The 22,942-nt window shown below is 47.8% G+C and overlaps 1 protein-coding gene across 1 annotated transcript in view; it reads right to left on the minus strand.

The window, feature by feature from the left end:
- CLPB (ClpB family mitochondrial disaggregase) overlaps positions 1 to 22,942 on the minus strand; it is a 71,827-nt gene that overhangs the window by 19,734 nt on the left and 29,151 nt on the right. The window contains exons 5-7 of the mRNA XM_021535353.3: positions 20,431 to 20,559; positions 8,976 to 9,073; positions 3,023 to 3,137 (exon numbers count right to left, since the gene is read on the minus strand). Coding sequence (XP_021391028.3) covers positions 3,023 to 3,137; positions 8,976 to 9,073; positions 20,431 to 20,559 — 342 coding nt within the window. The remainder of the gene's footprint in view (positions 1 to 3,022; positions 3,138 to 8,975; positions 9,074 to 20,430; positions 20,560 to 22,942) is intronic.

The following is a 22,942-nucleotide window of genomic DNA, read 5'->3' on the forward strand; positions in this document are numbered from 1 at the left end:
AAATCTCAGCTAGGAAAGCCACAGAAGCACTTTTCTCCATGAAGTCTGCGCTACCAAAGCAGCTGCTGGCCATGCTGATTGCTCTTCATTGTCACCCAAGCATGAAATACATGCCCTGCCTCTGGGAAAGCTGCCCCCTTGCTTCCTCCTGGCATAAATAAATAAATAAATACCAGGAGGGAGGTCACACTGCTGTGCTGAAATCTCATTATGACATTCAGCCACAGTGTCCAAAACAAGAGCATGATGATGATGACGCTGGGGCCTTCTTCTGCGGAGCTGTTCCTGGCATTGCTGCCGTGCTCTCGCTTTATTTCGTCCATCTGTAACGGTGTGACTGCAGCCCTGTGTCTCCAAGAGGCCCTTCAGCCCGCTATTGAACTGATAAATTCACTGTATTACTTTACACAAATCAATACCCCAGCAGTTATCAGCACTTGATGTGACTGAAATTGGTTTCAGCCAATTTGTGAGTGTAATAAATGTCCATTTATCAAATCAATTCATTCTGTGGGGCTCCTCGGCCTGTCTGTGTTTGGGGTACCACAGGGTGAAGGCTCTGGGGCCAAACCCGTTGTGGGATCATTGCTTCCATCCAGGTACTGCATTGATGCTCCAGGGTCTGCAGCATTCCCAAGGAAGATCTATCCCAGCTCTGCTGCTTGTGGTTCTGGGTTATGGAACCCCAAATTAGACCAAAGCTGTGTCCTTGCAAAGTTTCACCTGATTTGCAGGCAGCAACACACATCAAAAAACAGCCCTCATAAAGGATCCTATATTGTCCAAAATAATCCCAGTTTCCTTTGGACCAGAGCAGGATCATAGTCCTCTTCATCCATTTCCCTACAGTTTTGAAACACTGACTGATTTTCAACATCATAGCTGCTCAAAATTAGGAATTATATCATTAAAACATAGATTTTTTTTTTTTTTGCACTACCCTTTCTTCAAAATCCCTGAAAAATAAACACTTTTTCTTCCTTGCTCCTTATTCAGCTTTGGAAGAGCAGGAACAGATTGCTTCAACCTTCAAGGTTTATTCTCCCTGACAAGGAGAAGCAGTAGGTTGAACCACACTACTTCTAAGTGAGTACTGACTGGAAAACATGGTATATCCACATAAAAAAGGTATTCTTTACCTGGCATAATATTTAGGATATTAGACCAAAAAAACAAATACACAAATATATATTTGGGGAAAATGCCTCCTTTAGCTTATAACCTCAGAGAGGAGATGTTGCTGATCCCTTCTGCCTCCTCATCTTCCAGTGAAAAGGCAAAGCAGCCCTAATCATATCCAGAGCTCAACCATTTATGGAAGTGCCTGGAAACACTACCCTAAGCCTTTTAGCTACTCATTTGTATGTACCAGTTAGAGAATCCCAGCAGTTCCTGAGATGGCAGCAATGACCTGCCTGTTTCTGATGGCAGGAGATAGAATATATAATGTGGATTTTGTTAAGATGAACTGAACATCTACACCCATCGAGAGGGGTGGCCAAGCTGCCTCCCACCATCACCCAGTCAGGCACTGGTAGAAACCTTGTATGCTGGGAGATGCCCAGTTACCATCCGTTAACCATCATCCACCTTCTCCCAGTCCTGTCCTGCTCCACATATCAGAAAATAGTGCTGCAAGGCTTGGATATATCCTGTGTAGGCAATGGGGAAGGATTTTCCCTCTGTGGCAGTGATGCCATGTGCTGTCAGGGCTGTGGCTGCAGTGAGCTCCCTACCAGCATTCCCAGTGCATCCCCTTGCAGGGGGTTGCTGGGATAACAGATGGACTCGATGATCTTAGAGGGTTTTCCTAAATTATTCCGTAATTCTGTGACTCCATTCTATCCCCATCACTCCAGATCTTGTGCTTCTAACCCCAGATCACACGTTCCCTTTGTATTCCTGGTTAAGCCCCTCTGGAGACTGTTTGGATCATGCACCAAGTGACGGATTAAATCCAATTATTCAATTAAGGCACCAGTTATAAATTAAACATATCAGCCAGGTTTAGTGGATCTGAAGATGTGGAGTGTGGCAGGTCTGCTCACCGGCAAATGGCAGTGGTGAGGGCAGAGTGGAGGGATGCAGGGTCCACAAAGCAGCAGGAAAACCAGCTGGGCACAAAATAAATAGCAAAGACACAGAGGAAGTGCTTGAGAGAGAAAGTCCTGTCTTAAAATTCATCCTTCTGGACAGAAAACGAAAAGAAAATGAAAAGAAAAACTGGACAAAAGGGAAGGGGGGGAGGAGGGGACAGAGAGTCTCCCACTACCTTTTGGTCCAATATCCTGAGGCTGTAGGGGTATCAAGCACATTCCCTATAATTCAATAAGAAAAACCTCCATAAAGGCAAGGACGTTAATGCGCAGAAACGCCACCTGTGTCAGGAACAGGCACTGCCCATTAATCACAGCTCCCCAATTAGCTGGGCTGCTGCCCCCAGGCACAGCCGCTCTCTGAGCACACAGGGTGGCTGTTGTTTTTGCAGGAGTGTAGATTCCTTCCCAGCTCCTTCCCGGCTCCTTCTCAGCTCCCAGCCCACACTGGGCTCCTCTTTGTTAACTAAAGGCAATGGGTTTGTGTTTCTGACAGCATGTTCCTTGTGATTCTGCCCTGGCCTCAACAGCTCTTATTTTGCTGTCCCATTTTCAGGCATTAACTGGGATGCACAGATGGGTCAGGAACTATTGACAGGATCCGGGGGCTTTGGACTGGCAAATCAAACCCAGCCCAGATTGCTGGAGCCTTGATTACATGGAATCACAGAATAATTTGTGTTGGGGGGAAGCTTCAAGCTCATCTCATTCCAACCCTCTGCCATGGCCAGGGACACCTTCCACTAGACCATGTTGCTCCAAGTTCCATCCAACCTGGCTTTAAACACTTCCATGGATGGGGTATCCACTGTGAACTCCCCAGCAACCTTGCAGACCTAATCGGAGGCAGCCTCAGATCAAAGCTTGAGGGAACAGCTTGATTTTCCTGTGGGAGGGCAGAGTTGGCAGCATGTGAAGGGTCCTACCTGCCCCCACTGTGGCTATGGCATTCTCCTGACCAATGATGTGCTCTTTCAGCCGCTGTTCCAGTGGGAATCTCCGCCGCTCCTCCACCTCCCTCCTGCGCAGCTCCTCCTGGAACTGTGGAAGGAAGAAAACACAGGGATCAGAGACTTTATGGAGCATTGGGTCAGTACATAATGTCACAGCCCTGTATGGGGATCTCTCTGACATGGAGCCAGAACATCCCCAGGGCAGATGCAGTTTGGTCTGGATGCACCAGCTCTAGCAAGAGGAAATTTCTGGATCTGTCATGGATGGAAGCTGGGGTGAGTGGGAATAGGGAGTCTGCTCTGCTGATGGGAAACCAGACACTGTGCTACCTCTATACTGGTGAAAAAGAGGAATGGCACTGCTCAACAGCTGTTAACCATTATGCGCTATCTATTTTGGGAAACAAAGCCATGACATTCTACCTAGATTTATCTTGCTACCCTCAACTGTTTCCTGTTCAAAGACTCCAAGCAGATCCTGCAGGGATGGTAGAGTATCACTGTGCCTTACATCCAAGAGATCTGGAGAGGGACTTTGGACAAGGGCATGGAGTGACAGAACAAGGGGGAATGGCTTCCCACTGAGGGTTAGATGGGATATTGGGAAGAAATTCTTCCCTGTGATGGTGGTGAGGCCCTGGCATAGATTGCCTAGAGTACCTGTGGCTGCCCCATCCCAGGCAGTGTCCAAGGCCAAGTTTGATAGGGCTTGGATCAATTTGGTCTAGTGGAAGACATCCCTGCCCACAGCAGAGTTGAAATTAGGTGAGCTATGAAGTCCTTTCCAACACAAAACCTGTGATTCTAAGATCTTTAGAAAGGCTGCTGAGCACTCTTCCTGCCACAAGCTGAACTTGGGCATTCCCAGCTGAGACCACTGCCTTGGGAAGATTCATCACCCAAAGCCAGATTCAGATGAAGACAGAACACAAAGAGCCCATGGGGTTTGCCAACTGAGTAACTGCACCCACAGAACAGTCCTTGTCATTGAACCCATCTCACTAAGGGGAAACACCCTCCAACAAAGCCAGAAGGCAGGTGCCAAAGCTGCAAGCCAGGCTGCTGACATCTCCTGGGCTAGCAGTGATTCTGACAGAAGTTAAAAAATAATAAATAGCAAACAGTCCAATTTTGACCAGTGCTATCAGTCTCATGTGTAACAGAGATGCCATCAGCTCTGATCCTCACACAGAGCAATAACTTCCCTGCAGATCCCAGTGGAGCAGCTCTGGGAGAGACATCCTGCCTGTGCTGATCCCCCCGGCACTGGGTATGATGACCTCATAAGATACTTCTGTGTCTGTAGGATCCTGACAAATCTCTTCTCTCTCCCTCCTCTCTGGCCTTTTGGAAGATGCAGGAATGTGATCAGTGATGTTAGGACACCCAATGATTCCCATGGGTTTATGGAGAGTGATAAGATGTGCAGGAAGAGAAGGAAGGGATACCCATCCTCTGCAGTGCCCTCTCCTCCCTCTTTGGGAAAGTGACATAATACAAGTCCTGTGTACAAATACCATTTTCTGCTCAGGATCTGTTCTGGAGAGCCCTGCACGCATGCCAGCTACTCAGTTGGCCAGAAGTGCTAACACAGCTCCTAACTGGGTCATGCAGCTGGCCTGGAGCATCCTGAGCATGCGCCTTAGCTTATGCTGTACAGGGGACACTGGGACAAGAATACCCACCGAGAAAAACATATTTTAGATCCATTGGTGATAGAACCTCCAAGAAAAAAAACCACTAAACCTGGAGTTTACATAAGACACAAACTTCCACTCCTCTCCCATCTGCTCCCCTCTCCATATACATCCAATTGTTCCCACCTCCTCGCTTTGTGGTGTGCAATGGTGTTGGTGGGGATCTTGTCCTCACCCTCTGGTAGCTGACCTTCCATTGTCCTGATGACTCTTGCCTGGCTCAGCATCAGCACTTAAGTGGAGCACAATGGTGCTACCTGCTTTGAGACCAATGCAGAGAGCACTGATCTGCTCTTATGTTGGAGGCAACCAGACTTCTGCACTCAACTGGGCATCAGAAATCTTAATTTTTAAAAAGAGAAGAACTCAGTCTGTGCTTTGGCAGGTCTGCCTGTCACTGGGGTGGGCATGGCAGTCATGGAGTCACAGAAGGGTGATCTTAAGAAACCTTATAGACCATCCCATTCTAACCCCTTTGCCAAGGGTAGGGATACCTTCCACTAGACCTCGTTGCTCCAAGCCCCATCCAACCTGGCCTTGAACACTTCCAGGCATGTGGCAGCCACACCTTCTCTGCACAATCTGTGTCAAGAGCCTCACCAGCTCACAGGGAAGAATTTCTTCCTAATATCCTATCTAACCTGCCCTCTGGCAGTGTGAAACCATTCCCTCTTGTCCTGTCCCCCCAGGCCCCGGTCCAAAGTCCCTCTCCAGCTCTCCTGCAGCCCCTTTAGGCCCTGGCAGGGGCTCTAAGGTCTCCCTGGAACCTTCTCTTCTCCAGGTTGAATACCCCCAGCTCTCTCAGCCTGTCTCCAGAGAAGAGGTACTCCAGCTCTCAGAGCATCTCTGTGGCCTCCTCTGGATTTTCTCCAGAAGCTCCATGTCCTTCTGATGCTGGGAGCCCCAGGGATGGAAAACAGCTCTATAGGTGGGGTCTCACCTGAGTGGAGCAGAGGGGCAAAATCCCCACCTCACCTGCTGCCCATGCTGTGGGATCAGCCCAGGACACATGGGGCTTCTGGACTGCCAGCACATGTTGTTTTAAGGAAGAAAAGTGGAAAATAAAATAACTGAACTCTTTAAGAGCAGGAGGGGTAGAATCATCTGCTAGGTAAATGCTCTCTTGAGCCCAGCGCCAATAAGGAAATCTGCCCTGAACAGTTTGAAACTTGCCTTGGTTTTTATGCTTAAGTAATAGTTGGAGGAGAGAAAGGAAATATATCTCTGGAGCTGTTCCTGAGGAAGATGATTGTACTTGTATATAAACCACCAGACTGCCAAGCCAGCCTGTGATGAATATTCAGCTGGGGGGAAACTGGTGCTCCCGGGGTTTCATCCTCCCCAGCAGCCACATTCCACCGAGAGTCTTTGAGAATTTATTGCTCATTTTAATCACTGCTAGAGAATGAATAGGCAGAACTATTATGGGATGGACATATCCCATAGATTTTATTTACATATCCTTGTGACAGAATAACAAGGAGTTTTCATATGTATTTTTAATTTATTTTGATTTCCTTTATTCTTTAAAAAAAAAAAACAAACCAGAACTCTGTGTGTGCTTTTCCTGAGCTTAGACAACACTTGCCTGGTGTTGAGGACCCTTGAGTTGGTTCCCAGTGTTAAACAGTCTGAATAAATTTAAATAAGTACTTGTGTATCTATGATTAAAAGGGAGGGAAATGCACTTGAAACTGGTGTTTTTCCTCTGTCACTGGTGGGACTGCAGCCCCTGGACTAAGCTTGGCTCTTGCAAGTTTGTCTTTGCCATTCAGTTCCTCTTTGCATCCTGTCAGGAGCATCTGGTGACCTCCCCTGTCTCCATCAGTGTCTGATGAAGGATTTTTAAGGAATATTTCAGCTAGGAAGAGCACACAGTTGCCCTTTCCCTTCTGGAAGCAGCAGTGTGAGACCTCCTGACCAGGAGTTGGTATCCACTTCATCCCAGTGAGTCACCTTTGATAGGCCTTTCCAAGAAAACAAGCCTCCAGCTGTGATTCACATGCTTCTTTTTCCATCTTGAACATTCTCAGGTTGCTCATTTATACATATTTCACGAGAAAAATGTCTCTTTTGGTTATTTAAAAGCTGGCTGTTGCTTAATCTGGGCACAACCTTCTACGTGGAGTTTGGAGCAGTGAAAGCTCATTTTAACGTTTCTTTAAACCCACAAGAATTACCTCAAGATTTGTTTGGCCCTTCCTGTGGAAGAACCCCTCTCCAGACCTCCACAAAGCTTAGCTCATGTCCCTGACATTGTCTGAGCTGATCAGTTTATGTCCTGTTTTTCTTTAGTATTTAGAATTCTTTTTCCTGTAGGTGAAAGACACTGTCACTCTTTGCAGGTTTTATTCCAAGGTTTGGTTCTGCTGGCACTGTGCTCATGAACATCTTCCCTTGGAGTGTTTTCTCCTAAATGCAGCCATTCTTGGGAGGGATGCTGGAGGGATGATGGATAATGAAGTTGATAAACATGGAGGTACTCCAAGGACTGGATCACCTCTGCTCTGGAAACAGGCTGAGAGCTAGAGGTGTACACCCAGAGAAGGGCAGGCTCCAGGGAGATTTTAGAGCCCCTGCCAGGGCCTAAAGGGCCCAAAGAGAGTTGGAAAGTGACTTTGAATAAGGTTATGGAGGGATAGGACAAGGGGAATGGCTCCGCCTGGAAGAAAAAGGACAGGATTAAATGGGATATTGTGAAGAAATTCTTCCCTGTGAGAATGGTGAGGCCATGACACAGGTTGCCTATAGAAGCTGTGGCTGCCCTATGCCTGGAAGTGTTCAAGGCCAGATTAGATGGGGCTTAGAGCAACCAAGTTTTGTGGAAGGTATTCCTGCCCATGGCAATGGAGTGGAATGAGATGTGGTTCCTTCCTTCATGATTTTATGAAAGCTTGCTTTCAGAGCTGCCAAAGTGACCGCATATTGCTACTGGCTACAAAAGCAGCCATCAGGACCACAGAGGACAGCCATGGCAGCATTTCCTTTGCCAGGAAGGAGTATGGAGAGCCCCAGAGGAAAGATCACTCTGTGACTACTAAGGACAGAGGTTTATTTAGCACTGGGGAACGTGTTTTTGAACTCCTGCCTGAGCGATGACTTTATGAGGTGAGCACAGACAGTGCAGCAGTTGACACCTGGCGGGTTTATTACATGGTAATACCTCCTAAGTGCAGTAATTGACACAGTTTTAATTACCTTCATCCTCCACTTGTGGTAAGTTCTTAGCCTCAGGTTTATAGCATGCAAGTTTAAATTCCAAACTTATAGAACAAACACTGAAGTACACAACATCAAAGGAACTTTGCAGCCAGGGACAAACCCGGTCCCCTTGTGCCTCAGCTCCTGCTCTTGTGGTCTGGTGAGGAGGGAATGCCCCTTATCTGGGAGTCCCCTTCTCTAGCTGATCTGTGCTGCTTGGAGAGATGATGCTCACAAATATCACAGAAGGGTTTGGGTTGGAAGTGAGCTTAAAGCTCACCCAGTTCCAATCCCTCCCATGGGCAGAGACACCTTCCACTAGACCAGGTTGTTCCAAACCCCATCCAATCTGGCCTTGAACACTTCCAGGGATGAGGCATCACTTGTCACTGTTGTGATGGCCTCTCCTACCCATTGACAATTCAATGAACAAGGCCTCTGCCCAGGAATTTTAAATCCCTGAGATCTAGCTGCAGATCCCTCATTGTCTAGTAGCCCACTGCTCCACAAATGTACTAATTCCTGGCATTTTTATTGGAACCATGATGGCAAATATGTTTCCTTTTCCTTCTTTAAAGCAAATGGGACACAGAGGCTGAAGGGATGAGAACCCACTACAGAAATGGGTGTCTTTTACCTTAAGATCAGTGCACATGAACACCTGGATCCCACCTGGTCCTGAGTGAGAAACAGTAACTTGGAAGAGGTGGGCACAGCCACAGATAAAATACTACAGAAGCGAGTATTTTTCCTTCTGCATCACATTTTTAGTTTTTACAGACTTCTTTTGGAAAAGGATGGAGCTGTAGGGGTGCTAAGCTGGCCTTCCATCACTTGCACCCTAAAATCATAGTCATAGAATGATTTCGGCTGGAAAAGAGCTTTCAAATCATCGAGTCCAGCTGCTCACCCAGCACTGCTGAGGCCACTACTAACCCATGTCCCCATGTGCCACATCTAGACAACATTTTTAAAATTGTTCTTGTAGTAGGAAAGGAAACCCGAACCGGCCAGAATCTCAGGCTCACCTTTGCCTCCGATGCTCTCAGAAGGTTCATGACCTCCCCTTCACGGGCGTAATCCAGGGGTGTGTGTCCCATTTCATTCTTCTGCAGGGGGTTGGCACCTGACAGCACAAGAAATGAATAAGACCAGGAGCTCAGAGTTCACTCTTGGGGCAGAAGGAGCAGGAAGCACATCCTCTCTGTGTCCCTTCCTAACCTTTGCTCTGGAGGGTGTCTGGATCAGAAAGAGAGAATGTACAACCAGCAGTTACAAGCATGGATCTCCAGGGAGGAAGAAAAGGGATTGTCACTGCTAACAGCTGGCTTGTCAGTGAAGAGCTGCTGAGGAGGGATGAGAGTACATGGTCACCAGAAGGAAATACAGTCTCGCAAAAGCACCCACTCTCAGTCCTGTGGCAGCCACATGGGACCATTACAGCTTCAACTGGATACTGCTGCCTGTGCCAGCTGGATACAGGTGCCTGTGCCAGCTGGAGCTGAAGCTGGAGATGAAGCTGAAGCTGGCTGTTGCCTGTGGACCAGCTGCTCCACTGGGCCTCTGGAGCACTTCTGTGGGAAAATCACACCCTTCCTTGCAGTATAATTAAAAAAACCCAAACCAACAAATCCCAAAGACTGAGCTGGACTGAGTTGGATGGGCATCCCACAGAAACACACACACATGGACAGAGCTTCCCTCCTAGATACACTGGATTGCAGAAGCACATTCCATGTCAAACTGGTCCAGTCACAGTAATGGGAAGCATATGGAGGGAAACTCGGTGATATCAGGAGACTGGGATAATGGGCACTAGCCAGAGGGGCAAACAAATCTCAGGATTCCTCTCTGACTCTCAGTATCTCAGGAGATGTCTCTAAGGCAGAGACTTGTCACTAACACTGGTGCACTCCATGACCCCACTGCAGCTCCTAACTGTAAGAGTTTATGAGAATGAACCTTCAAATTGGTCCCAAACTCCCCAAACTGGTGCTGAAACTGACCATCCCACCAGTTATCAAGCCTTGGAAAGCAGTCTGGTGGAGGAAGACCTCATAAGTGTACTCAGCAGTCTGGGATATCTTCTATCCCAAGCCTTCCACTGCAATTCTGTGCAATGTGCTCCTGCCTGAGCAGGGGAGTTGGTCCAGATGACTCCACTGGTGTCCCTGTCCCTTCCAGCCTGAATCATTCTGTGACCCTGCTGGAAACATGGGAGTGATACAAGTACCTTGGCAGAGGCAGACCAAGCTGCTTCTGTGCCTTGAGACAGCGCAAAGCACCAGAAGTGCTCAGAAACAGCAAGCAGCAATCAGAACAGATGAATGAAGCAAGGAGAGTCTGTGGGAGCGGAGCCGGAGAGATTAGCCATTCCTAGGCATTGACATCAAGGAACTATATTTGCTTACAGAATGAAAAATGTGCTCCATAAACATTCGACACGGACTAATTTCTATGGCAAGCCTTGTCTTCACAAATAAAAACCATGATCCAGACAGGTGAGATTACACACTGCCGGGGCTGGCTGCTCCATATATGTTAAAGAGACAGTGCTCCCATGATCCCCCCCCACCAAAAACCACCTGGGTCTGTGCAGTGACCAGTGGGGCACGTTCCTGACTTCTCCAAATGATGACATCCTTGAGGCTAGGCCTGCTCTCATTTCTGATGGACGGTTTGTTTGGCTTTGCCCTGGATCTATCAATAATGGCTCTCCAATATTGGTCTAATCCCCCTGTTAATGGCTTTGACGACTTGACTAATTGCTGCAATAATTGATAGAACCCGACTCCTATAACTGGTCGATTCGAACCTCGAGTACCGGCAGCAATAAAATATTATGCTGCCATAAATAACAGTATCACTTGGCTTGCTAATAGAAGGTAAAAGTGGCCACTGGTCTGTCGGCGCCCTGGCTGACCCCACTCCACATCCCCACCTCCTCTCCTGCCCTCTCCCACCCTGTGCCACAGGCTGCAGCAGTATCCAAGGGGACGTCAACCCTCCACGACTTAATAGAAGGCAATTTGTCACCTCCCACTCGCTGTCTGTAGCTGGAGATGGACACCTGGGCAGCACCTCAGGCTGTATGAGCCTGTGGCCTCCTCCCACCCTCCATGCTCATATTAGAAGGCCCCGGCTGATAATATTTGATAAATAGCATGGGGGTTCTCTCCCTGCACCCGCCCAGCTTTGTGGCGCTGCAGCAGCTGCAGAAGGTCACTCATTGGGGAAATATGTTTCTGTCAGTGGGATCGAAAAAAGTTTAGTGGAGTGACAGGCCTCAATTTTTCAAATTTTATTAACTCCATCCTCTTAACAATTTGTCTTGAATTCCTTCAGATTCTGGATAACTGTCAATAGAGCTGGCAACACAGCAGATACTGGTACTTAGGTCCCCCACTGCTGTCAGGATAGAGATGGGGATGGCAAGAGGAGGGAGAGATGGCAGGAGGAAAAGGAAAATGCCAAAGGGCACAGACAGAACCTGAAGGTACATCCCAGTGATGGTCCCTGTGTCTTCAGCAGCCCCAAGATCCTGCTGTTGTCACTACATCCTGTCAGGGCAGAAGATTAGCAGATCTGAGCCTGCTGCAGCCAGATCAAGGTTCACACTTCCAACAGACAGGACAGAGCACACTGCGGCATTGGAAGCTCATATGGACAACCAGAAAATGACATTGCTCTGAAGAGTGGACAGGTCACAGCTTGAGAAAGCCCTGAGTACTGGGACAAGGAAAGGACTCTTGAAGACCTTGTTTCACAGCCCAGCCAGATGGTGTGAAACCTCCTGCTCCTAGGCATACCCACAGGTAGCCTCTGGCTGAGCGTTTGGGTCCTGAGCTGTTCCCAGCAGTGGGTGTGGGGACAGAGAACTGGCATGAGACAGTCCCTGTCTGATGCCACTCAGAGATCCTGCCTGCAAATGAGCTGGGCAGCAGCAGTGGCCTGTGGTGACCTGTGTTACAGAAAGACAAGATGCCAAAATGTTCAATGTGTCCTATCTTCCTTCTTTGGTGTCAAGAAGGTACAATATAGTGGAGGTGCTCCCAAACCTTGTGAACCAGACTGAACACAAATCTTTACATACTTGGACAGACACAGCAGTCTCAGGACAAGGATGCATAAGCTGGAACAGAGGAAAAGGAGGACACTGGTCAAAGCAGCATGTAAACTAGACTGCAGGAAAGGACTGAGCCCCACTGGTAGACTGGTGAGGTCAGCTATTAAAGACTGGAAACAAAATGAAGGTAAGAAAGGCAATTGTACGAGCCAGTAACACAGGCTTAGTACAGAATGAAATGCCCTGACCAAACAGGTTAAATACAGCATAAAGGTGACTCCTCTGAGAGACTGAAGGCCACAGCAACACACAGAAAACTAGCCCAGGGACTGCAAGGGTAAAGAGCACAACACCAACAAATTGTTAAACTGGTGGAAACCAGAGAGTAAGAGTTCTGGCAGTCAGAAACCTTCCAAGACAAGATGCAAGCCTTAATTCAGTCTTGGACAAGCCAAAAGGCTTTCTCCAAACCTCAGCTCCTAAGTACCACACTGCAATGGGACACATAGTCATGCCAAACTTCCTCACCAGAAAATCCAGCAAAGAATTCATGGCCAAGGAGCTTTGTACCACAAGGGGAAAACATGGATCTTGCTAGAAAGAAAGCAGCAGCCCACCAGCAGGTAACTGTCAGAAACATGGATGTAAAGACTGAAGAAATCCATGCTATTTATTAAGAGTTAGGACCTTCTTCTAAAGGGAAAAACTACACCATCATCCTTCCAAACCCAGGGGAGATGAAAAAAATCCAATGAAGTGTTTGCTCTGGCAAATTAAATGTAAAAAACCCACACACACAAAAGGATTTAAAAGAAGCCCCCTCTTTAGGAATGAATGATAGGACCTCTGAGCCTTATTAGAAGCTGGAAGTCAGCCTGAGATGGTGAGTTTCCATAAGTGATAAAGATCAAGGCCAGGCTGGACAGCACTTGGAGCAACCTGATCTATTGAGAGATGTCCTGTCCAAGGTGAGGGTTTGTAAGAAGATGAGCCTGAAGGTCGTTTCCAATCCAAAACTGTTCTCTGATTCTACAGCAAATGGGAAAGTTGCAATAGAAGAAATAGGGAAAGAATGAATGAATGTCTTAAATGTGTGCACCTTTCACTCTTGCTTTATTGGAACCTGAGTGTAAGTTGGTCTATGCCTACTTGACAACTGCATGTGAAAACAATTCACCTGACTCCTGACTCTTGATTTTTAAGGTAAGAGAAACTACAAAACATACTCTTTCTGTATATCCATCACCCTTTCTCCATATACCCATGTGTGCAGAGCTCTTAAGATCATTCCAAACATTCTATCACTGTCAAGTTTGTCCCCAAAAACACTTCAAGACAGATCTATTTACTCCCCTGCCCTAAGGGAAAACTATTCCTAAGTGTTTCAACACTGACAGAAATGTGCTGGCACTTTGGACTCTTATTGCTCTCACCACGGTGGGATGCTGGATGCCTCAATGCTGGGATATGATTGGTTTCTAAATCCCAGTTTCATAGGATTTTAATTACTGGTCTGGCATGGTGGGGAGTGGAACTGGCTGCGGTCAGACAAAGGATCGATACGCCGGCCCAGAACATATTGAGCCTCGGCACTCGCAGATGCTATTGCACTATTTAATCATCTTTTGCAAAATTTACAGTGCAACAGAAGGAATCAATACAGAATTTAGCCCATTCCTTTGTAAATATGAGCATGGAGAGGGAGAGAGGATGTCAGGCACTCTGGCATGACAGCTGGCCTGGGCAGCAAACCTCCACAACAGACCACCCAGGACAGCTACCATGCCTGTGACTCACCAAAAAGGGTCCAGCCAACCTCTGGGACTTGCTTTCCTGGGGACAGCTGCATCCACAGTGGCTGCATTTGTATGCTCTGACCTGCTTGTAAGCTGAACCTTGTCCCAGCCACTCTAAAGGAAAAACGTGAGGAAGCCACACAGGCTGTGCAGAGCCTTACTCTGCACAGCGTGGTTTACAGAGCCTGTCATAGAATAGTTTCATGGAATTTTCTGGGTTGGAAAAGCCTTGCCAGACCACCAAGTCCAACCACTCCCTCAGCACTAACCCATGTCCCCAAGTGCCCACAAGGCTTTTAAATCCCTCCATGGATGAAGACTCCAACACTGACCTGGGCAGCCTGTACCAAGTCTGAAGAACCCTTTTGGGGAAGAAATCTTCCACATATCCAACACAACTCGAGGCAGTTTCCTCTAATCCTGTTGCTTGTTACCTGGGAGAAGAGCCTGACCTGCACCTAGCTTCACCCTCCTTTCAGGGAGTTGCAGAGAGGGAGGAGTTCAGCCCTGAGCTCTCTTTTACTGTGGTAACTGCTGACTGCAGCAAAACCTCAATGTTACTTTCTCTGGATGTGTTAAAACCAAAGCTATCTCCTCTCTGGCAGTGGCTGCTGGGGACCTGAGAGCCTACTCTCTAGGGACATCCTTTACTCTCCCTCTGGAAGAATGGACCCTTTTAATCTGGGATGCAACAGAAAACACTCCAAGACATATTATGCAGTAGTTAATAAGAAATTAATTGTGTTAGAAAAACCCAATTAATTAGAACCTGATTTTTCCAGAGAATACCATAAGCACTTTTTGCTTTCTGATGTCCAAAGCCCATCTCTTGCTGGCTACATAATCTGTTTACCCATCACTCACCCTACTCACAAGATCTGCAATTACACTGGACTGAAGAGGTGAGTGCACAACATTACGAACAAATGCACTGGGCTAAATTTACTAGCAAATCGAGTTCAGCAGACCAGGTTATTGCAGCTTCAGCTAAAATGTTTTCACAAATGTATGTTCATTTCTTCCTCTCTCTCTCTTTCACATCTAATTAGAGATGAGAGATTCCAAGATTGCTGAAGAGGACCTTTGGACAAGGGCAAGGAGTGACAGGACAAGGGGGAATGGCCTCCCATTGACAGAGGGCAGGGTTAGATTGGGTATTAGGAAGAATTTGTGCCATGTGAGGTTGGTGAGGCCCTGGCACAGGTTGCCCAGAGAAGCTGTGGCTGCCCCATTCCTGGAAATGTTCAAGGCGAGGTTGGATGGGGTTGGAGCAATCTAAATTAATGGAAGGTGTCCCTGCCCATGGCAGTGGGGTGGAATGAGAAGACCTTTAAGGTCCCTTACAACCTGAACCATTTTGTGATAACGTGATTCTCCCTACAGATGTACTGCAGGAGGCATTTCCAATGCTGTAACAGCCTGGTCAGCCTGCCTGCGGGCTCTAGGAGGAGCTGGGAGCAGAGGGGATGATTTCTGAAGATGGGAAATAGAAAGCAGGGCAGTCGGGGATGAGGAGAGCACTGAGGAGAATGGAGAACATATGGAGCCTGCTCAGGTTTGGCAGGAGGGCAGGTGTTGGTTTCTGCAGTGGGACAGAGAGAGGGGAGGTCCCATGAACTGGCATAGGTCAATCTCTGAAGGAAGGAACTGCTCTATTTTTAGGCAAGGGAAGGAAATACGAGTCCCTACCCACCTATGTGCAGCAGCAGAGTACCGCACTGTCACACAACTGTGTAGAAACAACACTTCCACATGTCAGCAGACAACAGTTCAGACAGCCCCTTGCTACATGGACACACACACACCCACCAAACACACCTTGAAAAAGCACTTGGAAATGAATTTTGAGATCCTCGAAAAATGGCAACTGAGCTGCTACACACGAGGGGAATTTTGCTCCTATGCTTCTTCCTGTGCCTAGTTTCTCAGGTGTATACATAAGCAAGTGCTCACAATATTCTGATTTTGCTCCAACCTAAGACAGTTCCAGCAGCATCTTCTTCTGTGCTCTCTCTAGTGTAACTTTAATTTACAGAAAGGTAACCACACCTATGACAAGTCTTCCCAGTCCAAGGCTGTGAAAAGGGAACAGTTTCTCATGATGGGAGAAGGGTCATTTACCTGCAGGGCAAATCCCTGAGCAGCAGCAGTGCTGTTCCTAGCTCTGAATCACACAATCACAAGATTGTTTGGGCTGAACAGACCTTAAGGCCCACCTCATTCCCCTGCCATGGGCAGGGACACCTTCCACAAAACCTGGCTGCTCCAAGACCTATCCAATCTGGCCTGGAACACTCCCAGGGATGGGGCAGCCACAGCTGTTCTGGCCAACCTGTGGCAGGGCCTAACCATCCCCAAGGGAAGAATTTCTTCCCAATATCCAATCTATTCCTGCCCTCTGACAGTGGGGAGCCCTCTGACAGTGCTCTGACTCCATGCACGTACTTATTCAGAGTCCTCTCCAGCTATCTTGGAGTTTTTTTAGGCAGCGGCAAGTGCTCTAAGGTCTTGCTGGAGCCTTCTGTTCTCCAAGGTGAACAACTCCAGCTCTCCCAGCCTGTCTCCAGAGCAGAGTGGCTCCAGCCCTTGAACAATCTCCATGACTCTGGACACATGAATCAGTACCTCCCTGCATTTCAGCAATAGATTATGGAGCAGAACCGTTTGTAGAAGGGAGGTTGATGTTGGCTATGCTCCATGGCAGGGTTACGCCATTGCCAGAAAGCTGCACCTTTAATACTGGCTATTTCAATTAAATACTGACATAATAAAATCTCCCTCTAAAACAAGTAAACTTCTGTCTCCAGCAAGCTAGTGACCTTGCCTGCCTTCCTCTGAGCCAAACACAAAAGTCCCTGGAATCAATTGTGCCTGCAGTAGCAACTGGTGCACTCTGTGGATGTGAGTGCTCACCCACCCCTTCCCCAAACACCAATATTTATGGTGTTGCCTCAGGTCAGGGGACTGTGAAATGTCACCAACAACTGCCCGAAAGGACAACAGAGCTGCCACTTCATCTCGCGGTCTGCTGGGCACACACATGCTGACCAAAGGGCTATAAGGTCCTGGAGGGGTCAAGCGAGTCACTGAATGGGCCACAAAAGGCTAGGGATGTGGGGTGAGGGGCAAGTGCAGGGGGCTTCCCTTAAAAAACAACAGGGGGGTTGGGAAGTGGTTGGAGCAGAGAGGGGCTGGACAGTTAATGGCTTTGGCCTGAGGGCAGAGCACCAGCAAGTTAGCACCAGAAGTTAGAGGGAGAGTAAATGGAGAGTTAGTAAAAAGCAGGTGTAGTGAGAGATGAAGGGGAGCCTGTTCCACGTCAGCAACCAGGAGCCACCCTGTGTGTGATGTCAATGGCAGCACAGGGGAATTACCCTCACAAAGGGCTGAACGGTGTTCGATCTTCACACGAAGACCCTTGGCCATGTATTCATCCCAGATCACACTGATGAGGAGGCAGGGATCCCTGCTTTGTTATCGCATGGAACCGGGAGGAGGGGAACGCCTTCAGTGAATGCCCCGAAGTCCTCCTACATAAGATGATCAAGAAATCCAATTCCAGCACCCAAAACTTGCTGGAAGAGCAGGGAGGGGTCTGCTGTCACCTCAGCAGCTCAGAGTCCACCTGACAGAAAGGTAAAGTTTATTGCACTTAGCAAATAATCCTCACAGATCTGTATCCTAAACCATGACTGCAAAGGGTAAGTGGGTATTGTGGACAGTGAACAGGGATTAATCTGAGGAACACTGTGAACTCAACCTTGGGAGGGTCTCCAATGGGAATTTCACACCATTGCCATCCCACTGGTGGGTTGCTCTCTCCAGGATCTGAGCACTGGGACATGCTCTACAAGACAAGGATTTCCGCTTGGAAATGAAGTCTGAGGCTCTTGAGCAGGATCCAGAAGGATTTCTGTGGGGCTGGACTAAGAACAAAACAGTGATGAGTGACCATCACATCTTCTGGCTAAGTTCTGAATTTTCACTTTGATTTCACACAATCCTTCCATTTGTACTCAAACAAACACAGTCCCACAGACTGTTAAATGCTTTTTTTTCTGAGTTCCAAGTGAGTTCTTTCAAGCTGAGACACTTTGCTACAAACAAAGAACTCTCTGTGGGCACCAGGCAGAGAAAGGGCCATTCACAGGGATGGCAGTGGCTCCATGACAGACACAGAAATATCTCTGGAACAAAAAGAAAAAAAGAACAGTTGCCTCTGTGCAGTGAGGCCTGGATTGGAAGAGTACTCAGAGATCTAAGCAGGGCACAACTGGAGAAATAAGGTGGACTTACTCCTTTACAATGATTTATTCAGGACAGAAAAATTCTTTAGTGCCAACTTCATTTATTTGCACCTATCTTTTATCTGTACTTAGGGTAACCAAGGAGCTGCCCTGGTACTTTCAATCAACTGATAATATGTGTCATGCAAGGAGGCTTTCCAAGGCAGAACTGAGAACCAGGTACTTTGTAGAAAATGCTATTCCAGGTGATTCTACCCCTCTCCCCAGGTGAGAAAGTGAGACCTCACCTGCAGTGCTGCCTCCAGCTCTGGGGTACAACAACAGAAGGATCTAAAAATGCTGGAGTCCAGAGGAGATCACAGAGGTGCTTTGAGGGCTGAGCCCCTCTGCTCCAGAGACAGGCTGGGAGAGCTGGGAGTGGTCAGTCCAAACCATTCTGTGATTCTATGATTCACACCATGACATATGTCACTCTCCAGCCTCCAGTACAGACTATCTGCACAGATCTGTTCCAAATACTGCTGAGACAAGGATTTTTCCAGCCCTTCCACCCCACTGCCACCCTCTGTAACACTCCAGAGGCCCTTGCACTCTCCTGCAATGCCCTTGTCTGTGCAACCCGCTGCTCAAGCAGGTAAAGCCTGCTCCACTCTGCTCCTCCTGTGGGCATCTCTGCCCACAACTGTGGGATCCCAGAAGTCTTGCTGGAAACCTTCTGACCATCAGTGCCCGTGGCCAAGTGACTGCTGAGCAGGTGCTGCTTGGGCCGGGCAACAGACATGCAGTAAGCCATATGCCCTGGGACTATACCAGGTTCTCTGTTCATGCAATGCCCACACATGCTGTGAACACGGAGGGGGGCTTCTATGTCAGAAAAATGGACCCCACTTGGTGGGGGGCAGTATTTTTATCTGAAGACTTCCCAGCCACCATGTTCAGGTGACCTTGGGGACATTGCAGGAGGAGAGCTGTTGAAATTTCTGGAGGAGAAAGAATGCTGGGGACAGAGGACATCACATCTGGAGGAAGGCAGAATTATGGACCAGCTTGGTGGTCTGATGCACTGTGCATGTGCAGGTACACACTAAGCAGATGCCAGCTCTGGAGAACAGCACAAGAGTCACAAATATCATCCCAGAGCGAACAGCAGGAGGGTACATATAGAAACTGTTGGCACCACATTCTTATTCTGCTGGTTAAAAGCATCTTCTCATTCTACTCCACTAGTGCTGATAAGCTTTTTCTCCATGAAGGCAGTTGAGCACTGAACAGGTTGCCCAGGTGAGTACACATGAGATGACAGTGAAGCAGGCTCCATGAGGAGAAGGGCCCTGTGATTTAACCAGGAGGACCAGTAACTGCATAAGCTAATTCTGACTAACTCTCACAAGAGCTGCATTGTCCCAGTGCCAACAGTACTCGAGTGTCCACCATTTCCTCTGGGTACCAGCATCTATCATCATCTAGCCTGTGCCTTGTCCACAGAGCAGATCTGTTCCTGGTATAGCAGGGACCCTTCCATTCCACAAAGGGACATCAGGGATATGACAGAAGGCCTGAGTAAATACTGCAGTTGGGAAATGAAAAAATACTAAGCAGAGACCAGTGGGGGCATGTGGGGCACCCAGTCCAGCTATGGAGCTCCCAGGGTGTGGAGTTGCTGGAGTGAGGTCAGAGGAGGTCACAGAAGCTCTCCAAGGGCTGAAGTCCCTCTGCTCTGGAGAGAGGCTGAGAGAGTGGGGGATGTTCAGCCTGGAAAAGGGGAGGCTCCAGGGAGACCTCAGAGCACCTACCACTGCCTAAAGAGGCTCCAAGGGAGCTGGAGAGTGCTCCAAGAGCCTGGAGTGACAGGACAAGGGGGAGTGGCTTCCCATTGACAGAGGGCAGGGTTAGGTGGGATATTGAGAAGGAATTGTTCCCTGTGGGGGTGGCAAGGCCCTGGCACAGGTTGCCCAGAGAAGCTGTGGTTGCCCCAGCCCTGGAAGTGTTCAAGACCAGGTTGGATGCAGCTTGGCACAACCAGGTCTAGTGAAAGGTGGCCCATGGCAGAGGGTTAGAACTGGATGATCTTTGAGGTTCCTTCCAACCCAAACCATTCCAAGATTCTATGATTCCCTGGCTGTTGAACTGCAGGAGGAAAGGGAAAACTTAATGACTAAGGTGAGAAGAACCACTGAAAGCACATAGAAAAAAAAACACTGGGAATGAATGGGAACACAGAAACAAAGAAGTAAAGGGAAGAAAGCAAACAGCAAATCACATTAAATTGTGACAGTGACAGAGTGTGGCCTCTGTCTGAACCTGACAGGTTTGTAGGATGGGCTAAGTCAGAAGTGCTCCTGACCCATGAGCTGGGTGGAACTACAAAACTCACCTGCATCCAGCAGCAGTTTGACTGTCAGGTAGTCATCAGCCAGAACTGCGTAGTGTAGAGCTGTGCAGCCCTTGAAGTTGGCTCGGATGTTGAGACGGTTGTTGAAGTCATCCTCCCGGGTGACAAGGACTGCAGGGGACAAAGAGTGAAAGCTCAGTTCACTGAGATAACTACAGAACTGCTCATCTGCATGTGCAGCAGTAGGACCCACCACCCCTCACCAGGCAAGAAGCTTCTTAAGGGCTTTGTGACCTTTTCTGCGACCACCAGGACCCCAGAGGGGATTTCTGGTGGCCATTGCCCCCACTCCACTGAGCAGCAGTAGAGATAAGGACAACATAGTTCCCATGTATCCCAGTGACTGCCTAGACAGTGCCCAAGCATGGGAAGAGGTGGGTGGAGAACACCTGAGCGAAGACCTCAGCCTTTTTCCAACCATTTATTGTAGGCTAACAGGATGGCTTGACTTGGAAGGGACCTTAAAGCTCATCTGGTTCTACCCCACTGCCATAGGCAGGGACACCTTCCACTAGACCAGGTTGCTCCAAGCCCTGTGCAGTCTGGTCTTGAACACTTCCAGACATGGGGCAGCCACAGCTTCTCTGGGCAACCTGTGCCAGGGCCTTGGCACCCTCACAGGGCATAATGTCTTCCCAATATCTAATCTAAATAACGATTTTAGCAAACAGAAGGGAAGCTGTGACACGAATTAATGCTGCCCCACTATGGCTTGATCTTCAAGAAAATTCCTGATTTTGGGGTCTCCAGCACATAAGTTCATGTGTCTCAGCAGGACATGGCTCTGAAGGAAGGGTCTGCAGCACCCCCGCTGTCCTGTAGCTGGTCTAAGGATCAGGCTTTAGAAAACCTGGATTTTAAACTCTTTGCTTTAGTCATCAGAAAAAAAAAAAAAAAAAAAAAGAAAAAAAAAAAAAAAGAGTGACTTTTTACAGGGGCAGATAATGACAGGACAAGTAGGAATGTCTTCAAACTGACAGTGGGCAGGGTAAGATTGAGTATTGGGAAGAAATTCTTCCCTGTGAGGGTGGTGAGACAATGGCTGGCACAGGTTGCCCAGAGGAAGCCCCACAAATAGCCTGTCCCACCATGGAGCATGAGTGATGGTGGAATTGGTGTATGCTGTCTCCATTCAAATGAACACCATCCACCTGGTGGGCCAAATTCTGCTCCTGGAGGTGTGTCCAGCTCCTTCGTGAAAGGGTGTGTCCCTAAAACTCATTAGACCCAGATCCAGTGGCAGGGAGAGCTTCCAAGTGCTCTGAGCACCTTGTATTGTGCCATGGCAAAGCAAGCAGAGCTGGAAAGCGGATGGGCTGCAGGGACTTCATGGTCCCTCCTAAGAGCCATCAAAAGATTTCTAGGAGATTCAAAAAGTTCAGAAGAGAGAAACACTGTGATGAATACCTGATGCTGTCCGAGCCCAGCATCTCCACTAATGAACCACAGTCCCTCCAGGAAGATCAATTAATGCCCTGGCTCCCTTCCTTCCCTGGGTCCTTTCTCCAAGCACACAGGGTGAGTATGTATATTTATTTGTCGTCATTTCCTACCCAGGGAGGAGCAGGATAATGAACTGCGTGCGTCAGGGAAGATGAATCTGAGATACTAGGGAGCAGCGCAGTAAAGAGATTAAAGTGTTATTATTGTTGGTTTTTTTCCCCCATGGTCCGTTGTGACAGCTCGGCCGTCATCTGTAAAAAATGTCTCTGAGAAAGATAATCATCGGAAACTCAATAAAGCGTCAGGGGAAGCCTCATCCACCATCCATCACTGGGTGCCTGGAAATTTTCAGCTCTCTGTCTCCCTTCCTGCCATCCATATAAATGTCTGTAATATATTTTGTGCAGTGGTTGTGGAGCACACCCTCTCGATTTGGATGTTTTTATGAAAAAATATTTATACACGAAATATGTAAATGTCTAAAAAAAAAGAAAAAACAAAGGCAGTTTCTCTCTCTCTTTTTAAAAACGCAACTGAATTTATTCTTTTTAATAAAACATGTCAAGCAAAGAATTAATGCAACTTCTCATAGAGTGGCCTTATCTTTTCTTCACCCCAAAATATATAACATTAGAGAGGGATGAATGCAGACAAAAACAATTAACTTTCTTGGTTGATACACTTTATCTTAAATAAAGTCTATGTACATGCATTATGTATTGGCATTCTATTGCTCATTTTTTAATGTAGTTTCATACATTTTACATTCCCTGCTATAGGGATATGATCTATGCATACTCTCTCTCCCATCAAGAAGTAGGTCTGCTGCACGGGTGGGTCACAGTGAGGGATGAGAGCAGGGAGCTTTTAAAAATACAGAATAATGCCCTGTCAAAGCTGTTGTCTCACTGTTCCATCTTCTTAACTCAACCTGTGCTTTATGAAAGGTTCAAATATTACACCTTCATTAGGCTTCCACAGAGTTTTTCTCCTGTTAGCACTGAGTCAAAAGCACAGACAGGCCCATGGATAATGTCACTGTGCTCCAGCA

This window comes from Lonchura striata, chromosome 2 (assembly GCF_046129695.1).
Source record: "Lonchura striata isolate bLonStr1 chromosome 2, bLonStr1.mat, whole genome shotgun sequence".
In the NCBI taxonomy this organism is placed as follows: domain Eukaryota; kingdom Metazoa; phylum Chordata; class Aves; order Passeriformes; family Estrildidae; genus Lonchura; species Lonchura striata.